Below are 26,248 nucleotides of genomic sequence, written 5' to 3' on the forward strand. Positions count from 1 at the left end.
GACTGGGTTCAAATGCCTTTTGTTTCTTTTTTTCTGTATTCATTTATCTGTATATGTTATGTATGTGTATATATTAATTTACTGCTCTAGGGATATAATTATATTTTCCATCACCTTATTTACTATTATGTATTGATTTTTACCTTTCATTGTTTTCATTCTTCATGTGATGCTCAATGCAGAGAACACTGGAAGGAGAATGATCATTTAATTACCACAGTGAATTATTATAATGTTTGTTTATGTGGTAATTAATAAGCCCATAAGGGAAGTGTTGCCAGTTGGCGATTTGACATGAAAATAAAATGTCATTCATTCAATCATTCATTTGTTCATTCATTTTTCATTCATATTATTTAATTTAAGTTTTTCTGTCCCCCTAATATCACTTTCCACCCTGTTAGTTTGTTGTAATTCCTAGAGCAAAACGGAGAACACCATCGTGTTCGTACGAGTCTCAGATTTCAATAGAGTGGTATCATAATAGTTTGTTGGCCAAACCGTTCAGACTCTACTTACGATTTTGTGAGAAGACCGATTTTCGGGATGTGTCATGGTCTGACAATCACCAATCTAGCTCTGCAACCATTACCACAGATGCGTAAGTGTGATATCAGAGGATGAGGTGGATTGAGACACAGCCCAAGGAAAAAAACAGACATAGCTATCTTAAACAGAGATTTGATTTGTTTATTATGTTAATTTATTAGATTTCAGTGGGGGTGTGACCATTGTAGGCTAAGGGTTTTAAATGAGGATGACCTGGTCTCCAAAGGCTCTTTTAAAGGAGGATCAGTTTAGCCTTTTAGATCATTATGAATCAGATTACATGGAGGACCTGATCCTAGATCATAATGAATCAGATTAAATGGAGAGGGGGACCTGATCCTAGATCATAATGCATCATATTACATGGAGAGGGGGACCTGATCTTAGATCATTATGAATCAGATTACATGGAGATGGGGACCTTATCCTAGATCATAATGAATCAGATTACATGGACAAGGGGATCAGATCCTAGATCATAATGAATCAGATTACATGGAGAGGGGGACCTGATCCTAGATCAGCACTCCTCCTCTGGGACACTGCCTTTATGAATAAGGCCCCGGGGGCACCAGGACCGCATGTATATTGCTCTGGATAAGAGTGTCTGCTCAATGACTAAAATGTAAATGTAAAATGAGTCACCAGGACAGGCATTGACAGGATGGTCACAGCCACATGTTCACTGGTTAAGTAGAACACAAGATAACTGTTAGATAGGAGCAACAGTAATGATACATGCCCTTAATGTGAAGTGACATTAATCCATAAATACAGAGCACAAGTACAACCCTTTTATATAAACCTTTGAAGGTAGTAAGAAAATAATCATTCACTTAATATTTCAATAAATAAGTCTTGAATTACCAATAAATCACCTGCTAGCAATAGCTAGGGTGACATTACAGTGCTATTTAGCTCGTCATTAACATGGCTAGCTAAGCTAGCAGACACTTGATAAACTTGCACAAATATGCCTTAAATACACAATAAATAAATACATAAATACCGGCAACATAAATATATACATAAATACCGGCAACATAAATATTGTAATGACCTGACTAGATCATAAATGAACAATTGTCCAGACAGAGGATTGAGTTTGCGAATTGACGGTTTATTTAACCAACTTTACACAGGCTACTGTTTGGCCGTAGCCCACGCCAAATAAATGGAGGATAACCCACAAGCCAATCGTGACCTTCTCTTGTGAAGCCCAGATGTAAGAGAGAGAACAAAGGCTGAACCTTCCAATGCTCCATCCCCCTGCCCAAACCCCCTCCACGCCACTCCGCCAACCGCAAGGATGCCCGGCATCAGAACATTCCAGGCATTCCCGTGATTGGCAGATAGCAGGTTGATTGACATGTCGGACCCCGCGAACACTGGGTACTGGTCAGTACAACACAACCACCTACTAGCCTAACACATAACACACAGCTGTCTGTGCGGGTTGCTACAATATATACATGGTCACATTCACTATTGACTTTGGATATATGAACCAGTGTTCCAGATACACTATTGTGTTTTACAGTTTTAAACAGTTTTTATGTACAGCATATTCTGAGAGACGTGCTCTCAGAATACCTCAGATTGAACAGCAGGCAGACCAACTTTCCAAATAGGGGAGAAGCACTCAAAACCCACTACTTGTTCTTTCAAGGAAAATAATACAAAAATGGTAAGTCTGAAGACCTCTCGTTTTAACAACCTTACTAGAATGGCAGCAAATATTTTTTTATGAATTCGACATAACATAAGGAAAGGAAACGTTATTCATATCACCCCTTTTTCTGAGGTGAATGGTTTCACCCACTACTCTACCCGGAACTGCGGTGTTCTCTGATATCCAAGGTTGCGCGCATCACGAGTGAGTTTGATGGAAACTCTACTTTTTCACTTTGTCACACATGCACCTTTGATATCCCGTTCACGAGTATCCCTGTAGCCATAAATAAACATAATAGTACTAATTTAAAATCATATGGGTTAAATTGAATAGTAACTGAAATCTGGACATTGACTATAGGCCTATAAACGAATATAATATGATCTGCAGAATTATGCATTTCTTGCATTTAAATGAAACAACAAATGTAAAATTAGTCCGGGGAACAGGGGTGGATAAATATGATTTATTTCAATATCTCTTGAGAACGTGAATGAGAGTGTAAGGTGTTATCTTTGACATTATGATGCAAGCAGACAGTATCTCTTGAGATAATGTGAATGAGAGTGTAAGGTGTTATCTTTGACATTATGATGCAAGCAGACAGTATCTCTTCAGATAATGTGGATGAGAGTGTAAGGTGTTATCTTTGACATTATGATGCAAGCAGACCGTATTTGAAACCTGATCAGAAACGTGTTTAGTCGTTTTCTCAGCTTTTCATTTCCTTAAAACCGTTCAGACATTTGGACATTTTGCACAGGAACAATCGTTCCACTGTTATGGAGTTATTGTGTTTTCATCTGGTAACTAAAACTCAATGGTCAACTTTACCAGTGTTAACTTGTAGATTACTAATGCATTCATTCTATCAATGTAAAACATTATTCTGGAGAGCACTACTGTATTTAGTCTATCAATGTAAAACATTATTCTGGAGAGAACTACTGTATTTAGTCTATCAATGTAAAACATTATTCTGGAGAGCACTACTGTATTTAGTCTATCAATGTAAAACATTATTCTGGAGAGAACTACTTTATTTAGTCTTCTGGGGCAACAATTTATGACAGAAGAGAAGCTGCACGTATCAAACTATAGTTGACAACAAAATGGCCTACCAAATGTAGAAAATTATAAGCAGAAAGGTATCTAAATGAGGGGTAAAAGTAGCCAGTAGGCTATACGGTCCAGTACAGAGTATCAGATAAATACATTACTACAGTGGATCAAACTGCACAAGTAGCCTACTTTAAGAAGTGATTTTGTTTTGACAATCAGATGAAAACATCATAACACAACACATATATGTGAAACAGCCTGAGTAGACAGCAGAAACAACAGTACATGGGATAAGATGTGTACATGCATCAACTCAAAAACATAATACTTCAGAGTATCCCAAATAGTAATGGGATATTGGTGTGCATGTCAACGTGGTCACTGTTGTTGGATTGTCTAGTTACAGCAGGTGTTAACTGTCATCTAGTGGAAATACCAATAAAACACTATTATCAGGTTGGAAAAGAAAGTCAATGTGTTATTTTGTAGAGGATCCATTTAGAGACGACAGAGCAGAAAACACTACTGAAAAAAAAGTAAGTATTTCTGAACAATAATTTATTCTAAAGGACAGAGTAAGAGAATGAATACCTGTAATGAGATATTACTAGTTAGTAGAACTGCTACTTGAGCTGAGTTGCTGACAGACAGCAGTTTTCAAAGTGGAAACTAATCAGTAGGCCTACATGTTATCAGGTAGACTATTTAAATAGTCTTCATGTAGGCAACTATTTTACAACCATTTTTCCATAGCGGGCAGCAGGTAGCCAAGTGATTAGAGCATTGGGCCAGTAACCAAAAGGGTGTAAGATCAAATCCCAGAGCAGACAAGGTACAACTCTATCGTTCTGCCCCTGAACAAGGCACTTAACTCACTGTTTCTAGGCTGCCATTGTCAGTAAGAATTTGTTCTTAACTGACTTCCCTACTTAAATAGAAAAAAAACAGGTTAAAGCTCTAGAACTGATGTGCATCAAGAAATAAGGTGACAAAGCACAGTAAAACTACTTTAGGGGGCTCTAGAGATAAGGTGAAAACACAGGAAAACTACTTTAGGGGGCTCTAGAGATAAGGTGACAAGGCACAGGAAAACTACTTTAGGGGCTCTAGAGATAAGATGACAAAACACAGGAAAACTACTTTAGGAACTCTAGAGATAAGGTGACAAAGCACAGTAAAACTACTTTAGGGGCTCTAGAGATACGGTGACAAAGGAAAACTACTTTAGGAGCTCTAGAGATATGGTGACAAAGCACAGGAAAACTACTTTAGGAGCTCTAGAGATAAGGTGACAAAACACAGGAAAACTACTTTAGGGGCTCTAGAGATAAGGTGACAAAACACAGGAAAACTACTTTAGGGGCTCTAGAGATACGGTGACAAAAAACAGGAAACTACTTTAGGGGCTCTAGAGCGCTTTAGATAAATTCACTTGGAGGTGGTTTAAACTGCGTTTTAATGTCGACTTTGCTAATGGAAAACCATATCATGCAGAGGGTTTTACGCATGCTCAGTTCTTGGGTCTCTGGAGTGAAAATTTGGAAGGAAAGTTTGTGAACTCCATCATGTGCTTCTGTTATGAGAAAAACTCCACAATGAAACTGACATTAATTGTGGAGAATGATACATCTGTTGGCCGTCAAATAGCCTATTTATCTTTATGCCTATCTAGGCTACTGTAGGCTGCCATTTTGTACTATAAATATGTTGAAATGACTGGTGTCGTTGCAAATCATTTTGTGCCATTTGTGTAGCCAACCTGGAGCTGGCAAACGTATATAATGAACAGCCTATAACTTCCGTTTATTGTTGTTGTAGCCTTGTGTTATTATGCAACTATTAATGTCCATGTTTAGTTAATTCATTAGGAAGTTATCAAGTGTGACCATGGTAACATGGTCACACTTGTCAATGGCTGTCAATGTCAATGGCTGATCAGATGTTAGAATGCATTAGATTGAAGGTAACAGTCATTCAGATTAGGCTACAGGTAATAAAACCCTGGCTTTGCTATTGATGTTAAATAAATTAATGTCAATTTTAACTAAGCAAACTGCTAAATCGTTCATCTTGCTTCTTGCCCAGGCAATTGTAGCCTATCTGAAATAAGATGTAGGCCTATCGAGCGCGCAACAGAACATTGTACTGTCTACACTTGGTTTTATTGTTTATATTAAATATTTCTTATTAAATCGATTTTAATCAGAACTAAACATTTGCTGCAAAGGATGCCACAACGCGGTTACCCTTTTACGGCTGGGACTGCATTTTTTGCGTGGATTCCGCGAGTGCTAGCTGGCTGTACTACAGACAACTGTTGTTGTCATGGGGAAGACTCATTGTTATCTTTTTGTAAAACAACTGGTTGCAGTAAAGAGCCAACCTGGATACTAAGGAGATCCTGAGGGAAATCGATGAGTAGCAACAGCTTTACGCTATGGAGGAACAACATACTCAATCATGGAAAGATCTGACTACCTCACAAAATAACTTTTAACCCGACAATTTTTTAAGATTCATCTACAGACACGGACAGTTTACTTACCGTGGAAGTAGAGGCTAGTGCTCTGGCTGGAATCCATACAACACTGGAAAAGTTGTGTGAGGAGGTAGCAGGGCTGAGGGGGAGTTTGGAGTTTAGCCAGAATTAAATTATGACGCTTCAAGGAGAGAACAAGGCACTCACAGCCAAGCTAAATCTATTTTTTCTGGGATTCCTGAGAACGCATTCAATAATTCAGAGGGCGCGATCAGAGAAATCATGATATCCGCCTTGAATCTCCCTATAGAGACTGTAAACAAGGTGGCTTTCCACCGAGTACACAGACTTGGAGCTCAGAGCAACAAGACCAAGGGTCCAACCGATCATCGCAAAAATTGAACACTACCAACAAAAGGAGCTGATCAAAAGCAGGGGAAGGAAGCTTAAAGGGACCAAATTCGGTCTCAATGACCAATTTCCAAGGGAGATAAACAAACGTCGAAAAGAGACTGTGTCCGGTACAGAAGCAACAGAGGGAGAAGGGTAAGAGTGCCTTTCTCATTGTGGACAAACTCTTTATAGATGGACAGCTATTCCGAGAGAGCTACATAACACTGTGGCTGTACTAAATTCTACAGGGACGTCAGGTTACAAAAAAAAGTATGGGAGCTGTAAAAATATCTGAACACTATGAAGTGGATATGAACACACACATACTGAATTACATGCTCGCTTACACATACGGACTTATACATACACACACCTGATCTCGCTCTCTGCTCTCACTCTCTCTTCTCTTCTCTCTCTCTCTATTGTCACAAGCCGGCTCATAGCCTGTGACAAAAATGAGGGGACACGAACAACAGGTATAGGCCAATTCAAAAGTGTTCTTTATTATTAAACAAACTATTAACTTAAACTAAGAAATAGGAATGAGGTGTGGATGTATCATAATGTAAGGTGTATGTAAAGTGCATGGGTGCATGAATATGTGTGTGTGAACATGACTGAGTGAAAACTATGCAAAACTAAAAAGGAACAAACAAATCATGAGCATACCTGGAGGAGCAGAGAGAGAGAGAGAGAGAGAGAGGTGATTAGTAAGCAGTTTTATACCCTGAGCCCAGGTGGCTCCAATCACTAACGACCCTCCTCTGCCTGCAGGAGGAACCGCCCCCTGCACTGCAGAGGAGGAGCCGTGACACCCCCCTCCTTAAAATGAGGGTCCCACCCTCAACCCAACTTCCTCCAACATATTCAAAATAATTCAAATTTCCCAAAAAACAAATAAACAACAAAAATACCAATCCCGGCTCCTAGCAGTATCTCCGTGTCCCCCAGTTGACTGTCCGCCCCTCAAACTCAGCAGCCCTGGTACCTGGGGAGCAATTTAAGAGAAAAGAGGCGCAGATAGCCCGTAGGGGTCAGCAGAGAAAAGCTACAAGCTAGGTTAAAGGAGCACGGGACAGAGCATCAGCAATGATATTATCCTTACCACTAATGTGTCTAATATCAAGGTTGAAAGGTTGCAAGAACAAAGCCCAACGCATCAGGCGCTGGTTTGGGTTTTGCAGAGACCTCAGAAAAACAAGTGGGTTGTGGTCAGTGAACACAGTTAAAGGGGTCAAACCAGAACCAACATAGACCTCGAAGTGCTGTAAAGCCCAAATGAGACCTAAAGCCTCCTTTTCAATTACAGAATAGTTTTTCTGATACTTATTAAATTTTCGGGAGAAGAAACTGACTGGACACTCAACCTTGTCGTCATTCTCCTGGAGAAGCACAGCCCCAGCACCGATTTGACTGGCGTCTACCTGCAATTTGAAAGGTTTCCCAAAATTTGGTGCTGCCAACACAGGTGCCAAACACAAAAGAGTCTTAACTGCATCAAATGCCTCTTGACACTGGGTGGACCAGATAAATTCAGCCTTGGCCTTCAACAGATTGGTCAGTGGGGACACTACTACCGAAAAGTTTACAAAAAGCACGGTAGTACCCCGCCATTTCCAGGAAGCGCATCAGTTCTTTCTTTGTAGAGGGCTGTGGGAACTGCTTCACAGCCTGAACCTTGGCTTCTACGGGACAGACAAATCCCTGACCAACAACCTTGCCAAAGTATGTGACTTTGGCAAACTCACTTTGGCAAACTCACATTTTGCCAAATCAATACCTGTGTCCAACATAGACTGCATCTCTTTTTCCAGTTTTAGTCTCTTCTCCTCAGATACACGATAAAATCTGTGTTTGATAGGCTTATCATCTCCGATGTCTATATCATGTTCAATTAAGTGGGTTTGTGATGGAGTGTCAGAAAACAAAACAGGGTAGTTTCTAATAAGAGCTACCAATTCATCACATTTCTCAGAGTCTAAATGATCTACCAAAACCCCAAGGTTTTGCAAAGTCTGAGAGTTTTTCAACCGACCTTGTAAGACCTGGTTTGGCTTACTTGTACACTGACACGTATGACAAGTTTTAATAAACTGAGATACATCCCGCTTTAAATGTGGCCAGAAAAAATAACGAAGTATACGATCATACGTTTTACGAACACCCATATGACCTGCCACATCACCATGTGAAGTTTGCAACACTTTATTTCGCAAAGTAGTAGGTACAACTATTTGAAAGACTGGTTCTCCTAGACCCTGATCATAGTGTGGAACCCATTTCCTGACCAACAGCCCATCAAGAAGAAAATAACACTGAGCACTATTCCTCACCACTGAATCAGGAACCACTTTATCAAACAGATCAGCCAAATTAGTATCGGCTTTTTGCTCAGCCATCAATGAATCTCTAGAACTAGTCAACTGTTCTGTCTGGAGTTTGACTGGCAACTCAAGACTTTCTGGCTTACTCTCAATCTCCTTACGAGAGGCTGCGCGGGTAACCGCACAAACTGGAAATACCTCAGGAGACACAGTTTTGATCCGGAGATTCCCTTGCAGGGGACACTGAAGGTTGCTTCTTACAGATGTTTAATTTGCCATCTGCCCACACCTTACTACCTGCCAAGTCATTCCCCAAAATCATGTGGACTCCCTCTACTGGCAACTGGGGTCTAACCCCAACATCTACATCACCCTCTACCAGACCACATTTTAGGGTAACTTCATGTAAAGGACAAGAGAATGGAACTAAACCCATACCACATACCATTACACAACGGCCAGTATCAGACTCTTTAGAGAACGGCAAAACAGATTCCAGAATAAAAGAATCTAAAGCTCCAGTGTCTCTTAGGATCTTGATTTTAACATTCTGGTTGCCATCTACCAGGGACACTACACCATCTGAAATAAAGGCTGAAAAATCACAGCGGGAAACCTGAGAATCAAACTCAACTAGTGGTTGAAACAGCTCACCCTGGTGGTCAGAGGCTGTAACAGGAGCTGCCATCATAGCAGGTTTAACTTGACCTGACTGTTTTGAATGAAGCCGAGGACAATCTTTCTTCCAATGTCCTTCAACTAAACAGTAGCGACAAGTATTAGCATTAACCGGTGCTTTAAGTCCTCCAGACCCAAACTTCTGCCGAGGCCTTTTGAAAAAATCTCCAAAAAAAGGTGACCTCCTATTCCTAGGAGTAAAGTTATTTTTATGGTACATGTCACTGTTTGACTCAAAATGGCTTTTATGTGTTAGCCTGTACTCATCTGCAAGGATGGCTGCATCACTTGGAGACTTAACTTTACGTTCATTCATGTATGTAGCAACCTGGTCAGACACAGAATTTTTTAACTGTTCTAACACAATCAAATTAGACAGACCCTCAAAAGTACTAACTTCAGAAGCTGTACACCAACGATTGAATGCAGAAGTCAAATCACAAACAAACTCAGAATAGGTTTGTGAATCTAACTTTTTCCTGTAACGAAAACGTTGACGATATGCCTCTGGCACAAGCTCGTAGACCTTCAGAACTGCTGATTTAACTTTAGCATAAACTTTACTGTCAGCTACACTCAGTGCTGCAAAAGCCTCACGTGCTTTACCTGTAAGTACACATTGCAACAACATAGTCATGTCCAAATCTGACCAAGCTCTAGCTTCCGCAATACGCTCAAATAAAGTAAAGTATGTGTCTGGATCTGACTCAAATTTAGGCAACAAACGAAGATTCTGTGAAACATCAAACTGGGGTAGTCTTTCCGGTCTATTAGCATTTCTCAATCGCTCTATCTCTAATTGCATTTGCAACAGTTCCCTCTGCTGCTCAAAAGTTAATGAAGGGCTAGACTGAAAACTTGCACCCTCACTACTAGCAGACTGACCGCCAAAAACACCCATTTCCCTAAGACCCTGCTTTAAGCTAGTTTTAACAGTCTCTTTAATTTTTTTATCAACAATCTCAATCTGATAATGTTCAGCAATTTCAATTAACTGTTCCTTAGTACACAACTCTAAGGCTACCTCTGAAGGAGCTTGAACAAAACTACTCAAAATGGAAGACATTTTCCTCAACCAATACAACTATAACAAATGCTCAAAAAAACACAACTCACCTGCTGTCAATCTGGGTTCAAGGACAGGAGCCACACCCCACTATCCTCCAAAACTACTAACTAACTGGCCCTGGTCTTCGTGCAGTCACATGTGGTGGGGTTTTATGCACACAAAACCAGTGGAGTGGAAAAGACAACCAGAAACTGGCGGCCCTCCCATAACCACGGAGGTGCTCCCGAGCCGATGTAGGGGAAAAGGGAAAGGGATGCTCTACCCACGTTCACTGCCACCTAAAACAAAAACACCACAAGCCTCCTATTGACACTTGCTGATATGCCTCAACAGGAGAGGACTCCCACCTGAACAAAACCCAGAAAAACACAGAGTGAATTGCTTAGCTACCAAGCTAACTGAACCAAAAGAACACATGGCTCTCAACTCTCTTTTCAACAAAATTGGCCCAACCAAAACATCCACTCAAACAAAAAAAAATTGTCAATCTGAACTAAACTAACCCAAGTTAACTACTATCCCGGACGAGCCCCCACTTGTCACAAGCCGGCTCATAGCCTGTGACAAAAATGAGGGGACACGAACAACAGGTATAGGCCAATTCAAAAGTGTTCTTTATTATTAAACAAACTATTAACTTAAACTAAGAAATAGGAATGAGGTGTGGATGTATCATAATGTAAGGTGTATGTAAAGTGCATGGGTGCATGAATATGTGTGTGTGAACATGACTGAGTGAAAACTATGCAAAACTAAAAAGGAACAAACAAATCATGAGCATACCTGGAGGAGCAGAGAGAGAGAGAGAGAGAGAGGTGATTAGTAAGCAGTTTTATACCCTGAGCCCAGGTGGCTCCAATCACTAACGACCCTCCTCTGCCTGCAGGAGGAACCGCCCCCTGCACTGCAGAGGAGGAGCCGTGACACTATTGTCAAGAACTATTTTATAATTTAATATGTTTCTTGTTTGTCTATCTTTTTTATGTATTTGTCTACAAGTTTATATACGTTTACAACAAGCAAGGGGAAGATATCAGAATAGGGGCATTGGGGAATAATAACATATTGTACGGAATACATTTGTACTATAGCGAAGCCGTGTCTAGAGTAATGCAAGGTTTCTCTCATGATCATGTGAAACGTCAATTGCTATGAAATAAATGAATAAATAAAAATAAAAAATACATGGAAATGCTGGGATGTGATTCGATATGAATTACAATTATGTTTGCCAGCAGCATACCACCCTGCGTACCACTGCTGGCTTGCTTCTGAAGCTAAGCAGGGTTGGTCCTGGTCAGTTCCTGGATGGGAGACCAGATGTTGCTGGAAGTGGTATTGGAGGGCCAGTAGGAGGCAGTAATTGGGGACACTGCCCTGTGTAGGGTGCTGTCTTTCGGATGGGATGTTAAAACGGGTGTCCTGACTCTCTGAGGTCATTAAAGATCCCATGGCACTTATTGTAAGAGTAGGGTTGTTAACTTCTTTGGTATAGGGGGCAGCATTTTCACTTTTGGATGAATTTCGTGCCCATAGTGAACTGCCTCCTACTCTGTCCCACATGCTAATATATGCATATTATTATTACTATTGGATAGAAAACACTCTGAAGGTTCTAAAACTGTTTGAATGATGTCTGTGAGTATAACAGAACTCATATGGCAGGCAAAAACCTGAGAAAAAATCCAAACAGGAAGTGAAAATTCTGAGAGTGGTCGTTGTTAAAGTCATCGCCTATTCAATTCCCTGTAATATATGGATCTGTTTGCACTTCATACGCCTTCCACTAGATGTCAACAGTCAGTAAAACGTGGAATGAAGCTTATGGTGTGCTGTGGGACCGGATGGGAGGGGAATGAGTCAGTGGTCTGACAGATTGCCAGTTCTTGGTCACGCGCTTTCCTCATTATATCGTCTTGCGTTCCATAACTTATAGAGACTGAAAATAATTATCCGTTTGGAACCTTATTGGATATAAATGACAACAACATCCTGAAGATTGATTCTCTACTAAGTTTGACCAGTTTATTCGACCTGGAATATAACTTTTTGAAGTTTTCGTCCGACGTTTGCCTGCATCTGCGCGAGCGTTTGGACACGTGTACTACACATGCTAGCAAAATTAGCTAAATGGACATAAGTAATGGACATTATCGAACAGAACAACGATTTATTGTGGAACTAGGATTCCTGGCACTGCATTCTGATGAAGATGATCAAAGGTAAGGGAATATTTATGATGTAATTTCGTATTTCTGTTGACTCCAACATGGCAGAGAAATGTTGTTTATTTCTGAGCGTCATCTCAGATTATTGCATCGTATGCTTTTTCCTAAAGTTTAAAAAAAATCTGACACAGCAGTTACATTAAGAACCAGTGTATCTTTAATTATATGTAAAACATGTATCTTTCATCAAAGTTTATGATGAGTATTTCTGTTATTTGACGTGGCTGTCTGTAATTACTCCGGATATTTTGGAGGCATTTCTGAACATGGCGCCAATGTAAACCGAGATTTGTGGATATAAATATGCACATTATCGAACAAAACATACATTTTTTGTTTAACATGATGTCATATGAGTGTCATCTGATGAAGATGTTCAAAGGTTAGTGATTCATTTTATCTCTATTTCTGTTTTTTGTTATTACTATCTTTTGCTGGGAAAATGACTGTGTTTTTCTGTGGCTATGTACTGAGCAAACATAATTGTTTGGTGTGCTTTCCCCGTAAATACTTTTTGAAATCAGACATGTTGGCTGGATTCACAACATGTGTAGCATGTGTAGTAATTTGGTGTCTTTCATGTGTGATTTCATGAAGTATAGATTTTTATAGTAATATATTGGAATTTGGCGCGCTACATTTTTTCTGGATTTTGGCCAAGTGGGACGTTAGCGTCCCACATATCCTAGAGAAGTTAACCCTGGTGTCCTGGCTAAATTCCCAATCTGGCCATCAAACCATCACGGTCACCTAATAATCCCCAGTTTACAATAGGCTCATTCATCCCCCTCCTCTCCCCTGTAACTATTCCCCAGGTCGTTGCTGCAAATGAGAACGTGTGCTCAGTCAACATACCTGGTAAAAATAACGGATAAATAAATAACGTTCATGAATATTAAGACTATACGCACTACATGTTACACACATAGACACTCAACCATGCAAATTGGCGGAGTTATTATTTATTTGGAAAGCACACATTATAGTCTTACTCTTATACAGACGTCGTACACACTCTCACGAAATCACATCCAATATCATACACATCATCCTACTCAGATTTACTACACACAATATCTTGTCCCAATTTTCTAACATCTGTGGCATTGGGTCATAGGCAAACAGGCAAGGGAAGAATACACATTTTGAAAGAACCTATTTCTAGAATTCTAAATATCAGACATTTGAAAGCTCTAATTTTGACCTTCATAATACCTCTGATGGCAGCAACTTTACAAGCACCAATTATGGTCAATTTAGCCTGAGAATAGTATCTAGTTATGGTAAGGGGTGAAATAAGTATAGCTAGTTATAATTGTAACGGTTTGGCAGATAAAAAAAAGAAGAACATTCTTTACATGGCTAAAAGAAAAGAAACATAACATATACTGTTTACAGGAAACTCACTCTACATCCTTAGATGAAGTTGCGTGGAAAAAGGAATGGGGTGGTGAAATAATTTTCTGTCATGGACAAAGGAACTCAAAGGGTGTGATGATATTAATTAACAAAAATGTAGATCTTAATGTACAAATAGTCAGGAAGGATTCACAAGGAAGGTGGATCTTTTTGGATATGAAAGTGGACGAAAAAGAGATTGGGCTATTTAATCTATATGGTCCAAATCAGGATGATCCACACTTCTTCGAAAACATTTATACCAATTTATTGAATTTACAAGCAACAAATGATCAAATCATTATGGTAGGAGATATATAACACAGTGTTAAGTACCTCAATGGACCGTAAAGGTAATCACTCTACAAACTATCGTCACTGTGCCCTTAAGGAAATCACAAATATTATGGAAACATTAGAAATAATGGATATTTGGAGACTAAAAAACCCCGACATAGTGAGATATATATGGAGGAGACTTAATTAAGCTAGTCGTCTTGATTACTTTCTTGTCTCTTTTTCTCTTGCATCAAAGGTTAAAAAAGTTTTAATAGGAGACAGAATGTGATAGGATAATTATCTAATTGGCATTCACATAACTCTTATATATTTTCCACGTGGACGGGGATATTGGAAATTTAATCAAAGTTTACTGGAGAACAACTTATTTTTAACTAAGACAAAATAATATTTAACTGAATTTTTTCAGTATAATAAAGGTTCAGCAAATCTCCTTATTGTTTGGGATACCTTTAAATGTACCTTCAGAGGTCATTCAATATTCATCAATAATAAAAAAGCAGTTTCTGGCTAAAGAGAAAAGACTAACAAGGGAAATACATGAACTAATAGTACAGGTATATAGCAATAAAAACGATACTACAGAGATACAGAGATAAGTTAGAGGAAAAACAAAAAGAACCTGAGGAACTTATTCAAGAACGATCTAATGTAATATATTACAAAAATAAAGCAAAATGGAAGGAATATGGAGAAAAATGCACAAAATTCTTCCTGAATCTCCAATACAGGAACGCTAACAAAAATAATTTTCAATAACCCGTTACTGAAGACGGAGTCATTTATGATTCTCTGAATGATATTTAAAAAAAGGATGTTCTCTTTCCGTCTCATCCTCTCCCACTGAATGAATGAAGATTACCGTAAGGAATTCTTTCCAAATAATATAAAAACATTGAAAATTAACAAACGCACAGAAAGATCAGTGGCAAGGCCAAATTACAATGGAATAACGTTTTGAGGCTATTAAATCCTTTCAGTTGGAAAAACTCCAGGTAGAGGTACAGTTGAAGTCGGAAGTTTACATACACTTAGGTTGGAGTCATTAAAACTTGTTTTTCAACCACTCCACAAATTTTTGTTAACAAACTACAGATTTGGCAAGTCGGTTATGATCTGCTTTGTGCATGACACAAGTAATTTTTCCAACACTTGTTTACAGACAGATTATTTCACTTATAATTCACTGTATCACAATTCCATTGGGCCAGAAGTTTACATACACTATGTTGACTGTGCCTTTAAACAGCTTGGAAAATTGCAGAAAATAATGTCATGGCTTTAGAAGCTTCTGATCGGCTAATTGACATAATTTGAGTCAATTGGAGGTGTACCTGTGGATGTGTTTCAAAGTCTACCCTCAAACAACATGGGACCACGCAGCCGCCATACCGCTCAGGAAGGAGACGTGTTCTGCCTCCTGGAGATGAATGTACTTTGGTACAAAAAGTGCAAATCAATCCCAGAACAACAGCAAAGGACGTCGTGAAGATGCTGGAGGGAACAGGTACAAAAGTATCTATATCCACAGTAAAACATATCCTATATCGACATAACCTGAAAGGCCGCTCAGCAAGGAAGAAGCCACTGCTCCAAAACCGGCATAAAAAATACAGACTACGGTGTACAACTGCACATGGGTACAAAGATCGTACTTTTTGGAGAATTGTCCTCTGGTCTGATGAAACAAAACTAGAACTGTTTGGCCTTAATGACAATCGTTATGTTTGGAGGAAAAAGGGGGAGGCTTGCAAGCCAAAGAACACCATCCCAACCGTGAATCACGGGGGTAGCAGCATCACGTTGTGTGGGTGCCTTGCTGCAGGAAGGACTGGTGCACTTCACAAAATAGATGGCATCATGACAGAGGAAAATTATGTGGATGTATTGAAGCAACATCTCAAGACATCAGTCAGGAAGTTAAAGCTTGGTTGCATATGGGTCTTCCAAATGGACAATGATCCCAAGCATACTTCCAAAGTTGTGGCAAAATGGCTTAAGGACAACAAAGTCAAGGTATTGGAGTGGCCATCACAAAGCCCTGACCTCAATCCTATAGAAAATTTGTGGGCAGAACTGAAAAAGTGTGTGCGAGCAAGGAGGCCTACAAACCTGACTCAGTTACACCAGCTCTGTCAGGAGGAATGGGCCAAAATTCACCCAACTTATTGTGGGAAGCTTGTGGCAAGCTACCCAAAACGTTTGACCCAAGTTAAACAATTTAAAGGCAATGCTACCAAATAGTAATTGAGTGTATGTAAACTTCTGGCCCACTGGGAATGTGATGAAAGAAAAAAAGCTGAAATAAATAATTCTCTCTACTATTATTCTGACATTTCACATTCTTAAAATAAAGTGGTGATCCTAGCTGACTTAGGACAGGGAATTTTTACGAATATTAAATGTCAGGAGTTGTGAAAAACTGAGTTTAAATTTAGTTGGCTAAGGTGTATGTAAACTTCCTACTTCAAATGTATTTCAAGCCTTTTTTTTTACTAAAAGCTCCATTGTTAGATTGCTTTAACTACTCCTATAGAAATGGTAGTCTGTCAGGTACTCAGCAGGAAGGTCTGATTTCTCTATTATTAAAACAAGACCCAGATGGCAAATATAAAGACCCGGTCTATCTAACAAACTGGAGGCCCCTTACACTTCAATGTTGTGATGCAAAAATACTAGCGAAATGCACTCAGAATTAAAAGGGTTTTAACAGATATTGTTCATCCTGATCAGACAGGTTTTTTGCATGGATGATACATTGGAGATAATAAACGACAACTACTAGAAATAAGAGAACATCATGAAACATCTAAGAAGCCAGGCCTGGTATTTATTGCAGATTTTGAAAAGGCATTTGATAAAGTAAGACTGGATTTTATTTATAAATGCCTGGATTTTTTCAATTTCGGTGATTCTCTTATAACATGGGTAAAAGTAATGTATAGCAACCCCAGGTGTAAAACAATAAATAACGGCTACTTCTCAGAGAGTTTTGAATTGTCAAGAGGAGTTAAAGAAGGGTGTCCGCTGTCACCATATCTGTTCGTTATGGCCATCGAAATGCTAGCTATTAAAATCAGATCCAATAACAACATTAGAGGATTAGAAATCCAATGCTTAAAATCAAAGGTGTCCGTGTATGCCGATGACTCAAGTTTTATATTAAGTCCGCAAGCTAGATCCCTGCAATGTCTCTTTGAAGATCTAGATAACTTTTCTGTACTCTCTGGACTGAAACCTAATTATGATAAGTGTACAATATTACGTATTGGATCTTTAAAAAATACAACTTTTACATTACCCTGTAGTTTACCTATAAAATGGGCTGATGGTGAAGTAGACATACTTGGTATTCATATCACAAAAGATATAAATAAGATCTCCACAATGAATTTCGAATGGAAACCAAATAGAAATAGACAAAAGGTCGTAAATTCCTGGAGGAGATTATCTCCTCATGGCCACAGTATAAAGAGAGAGTAAAGTTTCATAGAGAGAACAAAGTAATTTCTTCCACCTCACAGAACTGGAGAACCGAAGAAACATTTATGTTCTGGAGAAGGTATAAAAGATCGGTGAAGAATCCAGCTGCGAAATGGTCCGTTTGGTACAATTTTTTGAAACTCATGGGAGACAATACGGCCACATTACCATAACGCTGTTTATATAATAGCCTCAGATATGAGGCTTACATCTAATTGTTGTATAAGATGAATGAGTGAGGATGATACTGTTTGTGAAATTGTGTAATGTGATTTTGGACTGTTTAATGAAGGAAACTCCAATTCCCTTTGGAGTTTAACTAAATCAGAGGACTGCCCATGAGCCCAGGTAGGGTGGGGCATCCTGGAACAGGCCCTTTTCTGCAATTCCGAATAAAACCCCCACTTGAGAATTTCTCGACAGACCATGTTGAGGTTGAGGTTGCAGACCAGCTTACCTCAATAACGAGAGGGCCAAGGTTTGAGACCAGACTACTGAATCTTTTAACCATCTCACGTGGCTAAACTCTTAGACTATCGATACCGACAAAATAAGAACAAGTCTTTGATATTAACTTTATAATATTTTGGGCTAGTTTTCAGGCCTTACGGGCGTGTTTTGAGTAGTCATTGGACTAGAAAAAGTAATTGCATTAAATCACTGTTTGGATGTGTCTGTTAGTAATGTTTTATTTTTATGTTAATGAATAAGAGAGAACAAATGACATTCGATAACTAGTTGTCACTGTGTTAACCACAACCAACATGTTGGATCTCTGTTTAGGGGTCAGTGCTCTAAAATGGGGAACAGTCTATCTGGGGAGAGAGCGGACGGGGCCCCTGCCTCTAAAATGCATCTCTCTGGGGGACATGACACCAAAGCTACGAGGTAAGATGAGAATTTTATGAAGAATTTATTAAGTTTATTTCCAAAACTTTCTTTCCACAATATTTTCACATTTGTTTTTTAATCAGAAATGATTGCTTATAGGTACCTTCAATATTACTGATCTCATATTTATTATCAATAGATGTTAGATGTGTATGAAAAAAGTTTTTTGCAAATGCTATATATCCATTGTTTAGCAGGAGTGGAATGTCTGTATCCTGTATATCTGACTGTGATATGTGGTTGTCCCGCCTAGATATCTATATATCCATTGTTTAGCAGGAATGGAATGTTGGTATCCTGTATATTTGACTGTGATTTGTGGTTGTCTCACCCAGATATCTATATATCAATTGTTTATCAGGAATGGAATGTTGGTATCCTGTATATTTGACTGTGATATGTGGTTGTCTCACCCAGATGTCTATATATCCATTGTTTAACAGGAATGGAATGTTGGTATCCTGTATATTTGACTGTGATATGTGGTTGTCTCACCCAGATATCTAAAGATGAATGCACTTACAGATGCCATGTTAATTTGACACCGTTTCTCACAGCAGGAAAATACCAGCAAATGTGCATTTAATGTGTAAATTACACACTTTAGAAGTCTTTATAAAGCCTTGTAGTGGTTTAATCATTTCTTTAAACAATATGAGATAATTCACCAACATTTCTGAAAATGTATATATAGCGTTTTGGAATGAAACTCATGTTTCCCATGTGAGCTCAGATTAGATGAGAGATGTAATGTTTGTCTCTGTTGTGTTGAAGCCCAATCAAGCAGGAGAGACCAGTCTCCCCTGTACCCAGCTGTGTGTCCATGAAGAGTGACCAGTCTATGAAACCTCCTATAAAGTTTAGAGAGGGAGACTTTTCTCCAGAACAAAGGTAAGAAGAACTCATAAGTCATGGTCAGTGAGTTAAACCACACTGTCTCTAGTCATTTCTCCTCTTCCAATTTCCCATTTCTTTCTGTTGTTTTCATAATCCATAGGCTAATCTTTTTGTCCATTTTCACAGCCCTAAAACAATATTAAACAAACACAACACTCCCTCCCTGTGTGTGTGTGTGTGTGTGTGTGTGTGTGTGTGTGTGTGTGTGTGTGTGTGTGTGTGTGTGTGTGTGTGTGTGTGTGTGTGTGCGTGTGCGTGTGCGCGTGTGTGTGTGTGCGTGTGTGCGGCTACATGTCGCCCCAAAATAAGATGTAGGCCTATCACGAGCAAATTTTTTGGGCTAGTTTTCAGGCCATGTGGGCGGGTTTTGAGTAGTCGTTGGGCAAGAAAAAGTAATTACATTAAATCACCTGACTGTTTGGTATCCTGTATATCTGACTGTGATATGTGGTTGTCTCACCTAGATATCTATATATCCATTGTTTATCAAGAATGGAATGTCTGTATCCTGTATATTTGACTGTGATATGTGGTTGTCTCACCCAGATATCTATATATCCATTGTTTAACAGGAATGGAATGTTGGTATCCTGTATATTTGACTGTGATATGTGGTTGACTCATCTAGATATCTATATATCCATTGTTTAGCTGGAATGGAATGTTGGTATCCTGTATATTAGACTGTGATATGTGGTTGTCTCACCCAGATATCTAAAGATGAATGCACTTACAGATGCCATGTTAATTTGACACCGTTTCTCACAATAGGAAAATACCAGCAAATGTGCATTTAATGTGTAAATTACACACTTTAGAAGTCTTTATAAAGCCTTGTAGTGGTTTAATCATTTCTTTAAACAATATGAGATAATTCACCAACATTTCTGAAAATGTATATATAGCGTTTTGGAATGAAACTCATGTTTCCCATGTGAGCTCAGATTAGATGAGAGATGTAATGTTTGTCTCTGTTGTGTTGAAGCCCAATCAAGCAGGAGAGACCAGTCTCCCCTGTACCCAGCTGTGTGTCCATGAAGAGTGACCAGTCTATGAAACCTCCTATAAAGTTTAGAGAGGGAGACTTTTCTCCAGAACAAAGGTAAGAAGAACTCATAAGTCATGGTCAGTGAGTTAAACCACACTGTCTCTAGTCATTTCTCCTCTTCCAATTTCCCATTTCTTTCTGTTGTTTTCATAATCCATAGGCTAATCTTTTTGTCCATTTTCACAGCCCTAAAACAATATTAAACAAACACAACACTCCCTCCCTGTGTGTGTGTGTGTGTGTGTGTGTGTGTGTGTGTGTGTGTGTGTGTGTGTGTGTGTGTGTGTGTGTGTGTGTGTGTGTGTGTGCGTGTGCGTGTGCGCGTGTGTGTGTGTGCGTGTGTGCGGCTACATGTCGCCCCAAAATAAGATGTAGGCCTATCACGAGCAAATTTTTTGGGCTAGTTTTCAGGCCATGTGGGCGGGTTTTGAGTAGTCGTTGGGCAAGAAAAAGTAATTACATTAAATCACCTGACTGTTTGGTATCCTGTATATCTGACTGTGATATGTGGTTGTCTCACCTAGATATCTATATATCCATTGTTTATCAAGAATGGAATGTCTGTATCCTGTATATTTGACTGTGATATGTGGTTGTCTCACCCAGATATCTATATATCCATTGTTTAACAGGAATGGAATGTTGGTATCCTGTATATTTGACTGTGATATGTGGTTGACTCATCTAGATATCTATATATCCATTGTTTAGCTGGAATGGAATGTTGGTATCCTGTATATTAGACTGTGATATGTGGTTGTCTCACCCAGATATCTAAAGATGAATGCACTTACAGATGCCATGTTAATTTGACTCAGTTTCTCACAATAGGAAAATACCAGCAAATGTGCATTTAATGTGTAAATTACCCACTTTAGAAGTCTTTATAAAGCCTTGTAGTGGTTTAATCATTTCTTTAAACAATATGAGATAATTTACCAACATTTCTGAAAATGGATATATAGCTTTTTGGAATGAAACTATTCTTATGTTTCCCCATCTGAGCTCAGAGTAGATGAGATGTAATGTTTGTCTCTGCTGTGTTGAAGCCCAATCAAGCAGGAGAGACCAGCCTCCCATGTACCCAGCTGTGTGTTCATGAAGAGTGACCAGTCTATGGATCATCCTATAATGTTTAGAGAGGGAGACTTTTCTACTGAACAAAGGTAAGAAGAACTCACGTGTCATGGTCAGTGAGTTAAACAACACTGTCTAGTCATTTCTCCTCTCCCATTTTCCCATTTCTTTCTGTTGTTTTCATAATCCATAGGCTAATCCTTTTGTCCATTTTCATAATCATTAAACAATATTAAACAAACACAACATTTCCTCCCTGTGTGTGTGTGTGTGTGTGTGTGTGTGTGTGTGTGTGTGTGTGTGTGTGTGTGTGTGTGTGTGTGTGTGTGTGTGTGTGTGTGTGTGTGTGTGTGTGTGTGTGTGTGTGTGTGTGTGTGTGTGTGTGTGTGTGTGTGTGTGATACCGGTTTATCCCACTAGGTAAACTCCTCTATCATTTCCTTGTAACTATCTACTGTTTGTTTATGCATTTCTGTGAATTACTTAGTTAGTAAATAAATTATTTTAAGACAATTGATGTATGGATGACTCGTAGTGAAGACTGGGTTCGTGCAGATAACCAACAACTTACGACGTTTGGAATGAGACTAACGTGAGGTAAAGAAGAATTCATTAATCAGAAGACTATTGATCAGATATGAAAATATCTGAAAAGTTACATTAGGAAAATTATAACTTTGTAATCTCAATATTTTCCTTGGTGCCCCGACTTCCTAGTTAATTACAGTTACATGATTAATCAGTTTAACTTCTTCTTAAGCCGGGCACAATATGACAACAGCCACTTCAAGTGCAGGGCGCGAAATTCAAAAGATATTTTTTAGAAATATTTAACTTTCACACATTAACAAGTCCAATACAGCAAATAAATGAAAGATAAACATCTTGTGAATCCAGCCAACATGTCCGATTTTTAAAATGTTTTACAGCGAAAACACCACGTATATTTATGTTAGCTCACCATCACATACAAAAAAGGACAGACATTTTTCACAGCACAGGTAGCATGCACAAAACCAACCTAACTAACCAAGAACCAACCAAACTAACCAAGAAACAACTTCATGAGATGACAGTCTTATAACATGTTATACAATAAATCTATGTTTTGTTCGAAAATGTGCATATTTGAGGTATAAATCAGTTTTACATTTCCGATTTCTTAAGTGTTTTACAGCGAAAACACAATATAGCATTATATTAGCTTACCACAATAGCCAGAAACACAAGCCATTTACCAGCAGTAAAAGTTAGCGATCATAACAAACCAGCAAAAGATATATAATTTTGGACTAACCTTGATAAGCTTCATCAGATGACAGTCCTATAACATCAGGTTATACATACACTTATGTTTTGTTCGAAAATGTGCATATTTAGAGCTGAAATCAGTGGTTATACATTATGCTAATGTAGCCAGTTTTTCCCACAACGTCCGGATATTTTTCTGACACTCACATATTCTGACCAAATAACTATTCATAAACATTACAAAAAAATACATGTTGTAAAGGAAATGATAGATACACTAGTTCTTAATGCAATCGCCGTGTTAGAATTCTAAAAATAACTTCATTACGATATGTAGTTTACGTTATGGCGAGAGCGTGCCCAAAACCTGGCCGCAAACTACTAGTACACATGTACAACAGATATATGAAATAACATCATAAAATGGGTCCTACTTTTGATGATCTTCCATCAGAATGTTGTACAAGGGGTCCTTTGTCCAGAACAATCGTTGTTGGGATTTAGAATGTCCTCTTCTCCAGTCAATTAGCACGGAAAGCTAGCAAAGTGGCGCGAAGCTCTCCTTCCTGAACATACGCAGACAAAGCAACACGCCTAACATCCCGAAAAAATTTCAATAATCTAATAAAACTATATTGAAAAAACATACTTTACGATGATATTGTCACATTTATCAAATAAAATCAAAGCCGGAGATATTAGTCGTCTATAACGACAGCTTTTCAGAAGGCAATACCAGGTCCCTTCTCGCGCGTTCCAGAAAACAGGAAATTGGGGTCACGTCATGCCAAGAGCTTTTATTCGACCTCAGATCATGTTATACACTCCATTTCTTCTCTCACTGCCTGTTGACATCTAGTGGAAGGCGTATGAAGTGCATGTATACTAATACATATCAAGCACATTTATAGGCAGGCCCTACAACAGAGCATCGATTTCAGATTTTCCACTTCCTGTCAGGAAGTTTGCTGCAAAATGAGTTCTGTTTTACTCACAGATATAATTCAAATGGTTTTAGAAACTAGAGAGTGTTTTCTATCCAATAGTAATAATAATATGCATATTGTATGAGCAAGAATTGAGTACGAGGCCATTTGAAATGGGCACCTTTTATCCAGGCTACTCAATACTGCCCCTGCAGCCCAAACAGGTTAATCGCGTAATAATAATTACAGAGAGTCATTTGATAAAGATTAATCTTCAGATTAATGACGCCAAAGACACGACATGAGGATACAGAATCAATAGACCATTTATTTTGGTATTGCCCTCAGGTAGCCTGTTTCTTGTCTCAGGTTCAGGAATGGCTGAAAATGCATAGATTTGATCTAAAATTGACCCTAGAAATAGTACTGTTGGGAGATCTGGAGAGACCGGGTCAGTCAATTACTAATATACTAATACTCTTAGTACAAGTATTTATCTTCAACTCGCAATCTGTGGATTCTATTGGATTAGATAGATTGAAATTGTACGTTAAACATCACAGCATTGTTGAAAGATATATGTTGCGTAGAAATCCGAACATGGTGGCCAGCAGAGATGGGTGGGATAGGCTAAGAGAAGCTGAGGGTTGGGATGTGGAATTGGAGACAAGAGGGAGTGGAGTTGCTGTGCCGGAGATAGAATGTAAAGATACAAATAAAAAATAAAGTCAAAATAAAACATAACAAAAAGTCAGTTTGAATGACAGTGAGGGGAAAAGTTTTTACAGCTAATGCCGGTTTGCCTGAGGCTGATGCGGTGCAGGTGTTTGTACACACTCCCATTCAAATAAACGCATACAAGAACACACACATCCATGTAATAGTGCCAGACATGCACAAAAACGTATACAGTTGGCATTTGTTAGGGTTGCATCAATTCAATCTGGTATAAGGACAAGTATGACAATGAGTCACTAATTGTATGCTATGTATTTTTTATTAACTAAGTAATAAATGGCAAATGCAACTTTCGTATATACGGGTTCACTGCACCACCCCGCAGGGTGGAACAAGGAACTGACTTGTTCCTGACAAGGATATTATAATATACTCATGACAGAGATAGTTCCCGCTTCCGAGCCGGCCTGTCAGAGTAGAGACTGGGCGTGGTTTAGACTCACCCAGCCTATCGCCGTCGCTCAGGCTAGTCCTAGCCTCTTTGCGCTCTTTGGTGTCCCGGCGCTGTTGCTGTGTAGATTACGCTCCCTCACCCCAGAGACTGAGGTCAGACAGCTCTGCAACATTGTCTGAGCTATTTGCACCTGCATACAAAGCCCACTGTTCTCGCTCAAGGCTATCCACAGCTTCCCAGCACACGTATCTGGGGCTAACTGTTACTTCCAGCACACACACACAGACACCCAGGCGCCCAGGCCAACAGTTGCTAATATTCAATCACATTGAGTATTCAATCACAATCACATTTGTATTGGGTTGTAGTGCATAACTCAGAACCTCACACATTGCTGTTATGATTTTAGTTGTTCTTGATGTCCTTTGTTTTTTGTTGTTTTTTCTGCATTGCTGTTTCCTGTTTTCTTCTGTCTTTTTCTTTTTTATCTTTTGTTCATTCTCTTGGTTGTTGGTGCATTGGGGGGGGGGGGGGGGTGTTGGGGGTGGGAATTAATTGTATTTTTTTTCTTCTTTTTTTCTAGGGGGGCACTGTGGGAGAGGTCTCAAATAGTTGAGGGACAGCTATTGGGGAACTGTGGGAGGATTTTGGAGGGTTTGGGTTCACGTTTTTTGGTTTGGTGTGAGATCTGTCAATGTGCACTTGAGCAGGGCATTGACCCTGTATAATTCTGTGTGTCGCTCTGAATGTAATTATATATTTTTTTATAATAGTAAAAAAAAAGATGTAGGGCAAATATTTTGGGCTAGTTTTCAGGCCTTACGGGCGGGTTTTGAGTAGTCATTGGGCTAGAAAAAGTAATTGCATTAAATCACTGTTTGGATGTGTCTGTTAGTAATGTTTTATTTCTATGATAATGAATAAGAGAGAACAAATTACATTCAATAATTACTTGTCACTGTGTTAAACACAACCAACATGTTGGGTCTCTGTTTAGGGGTCAGTGCTCTAAAATGGGGAACAGTTTCTCTGCGGAGAGAGAGGACGGGGCCACTGCCTCTAAAATGTATCTCTCTGGGGGACATGACACCAAAGCTACGAGGTAAGATAACAATTTTATGAGGAATTTATTAAGTTTATTTCCAAAACTTTCTTTCCACAATTTTTTCACATTTGTTTTTTAACCAGAAATGTTTGCTTATAGGTGCCTTCAATATTACTGATCTCATATTTATTATTAATAGATGTTAGATGTGTATGAAAAAAGTTTTTTGCAAATGCTATATATCCATTGTTTAGCAGGAGTGGAATATCTGTATCCTGTATATCTGACTGTGATATGTGGTTGTCTCACCCAGATATCTATATATCCATTGTTTAACAGGAATG

The 26,248-nt window shown here is 38.9% G+C and overlaps 1 protein-coding gene across 1 annotated transcript in view; it reads left to right on the forward strand.

The window, feature by feature from the left end:
• The window catches only part of LOC129835973 (NACHT, LRR and PYD domains-containing protein 6-like), a 63,077-nt gene that overhangs the window by 2,768 nt on the left and 34,061 nt on the right, over window positions 1-26,248 (forward strand). The window contains 5 exon segments of the mRNA XM_055901681.1: window positions 18,422-18,526; window positions 19,304-19,420; window positions 20,412-20,528; window positions 21,524-21,640; window positions 25,857-25,961. Of these exon segments, the coding sequence (XP_055757656.1) occupies window positions 18,438-18,526; window positions 19,304-19,420; window positions 20,412-20,528; window positions 21,524-21,640; window positions 25,857-25,961 (545 nt within the window). The 5' untranslated portion in view covers window positions 18,422-18,437.

The sequence above is a fragment of the Salvelinus fontinalis genome, chromosome 37, assembly GCF_029448725.1.
Source record: "Salvelinus fontinalis isolate EN_2023a chromosome 37, ASM2944872v1, whole genome shotgun sequence".
NCBI classification, from domain to species: domain Eukaryota; kingdom Metazoa; phylum Chordata; class Actinopteri; order Salmoniformes; family Salmonidae; genus Salvelinus; species Salvelinus fontinalis.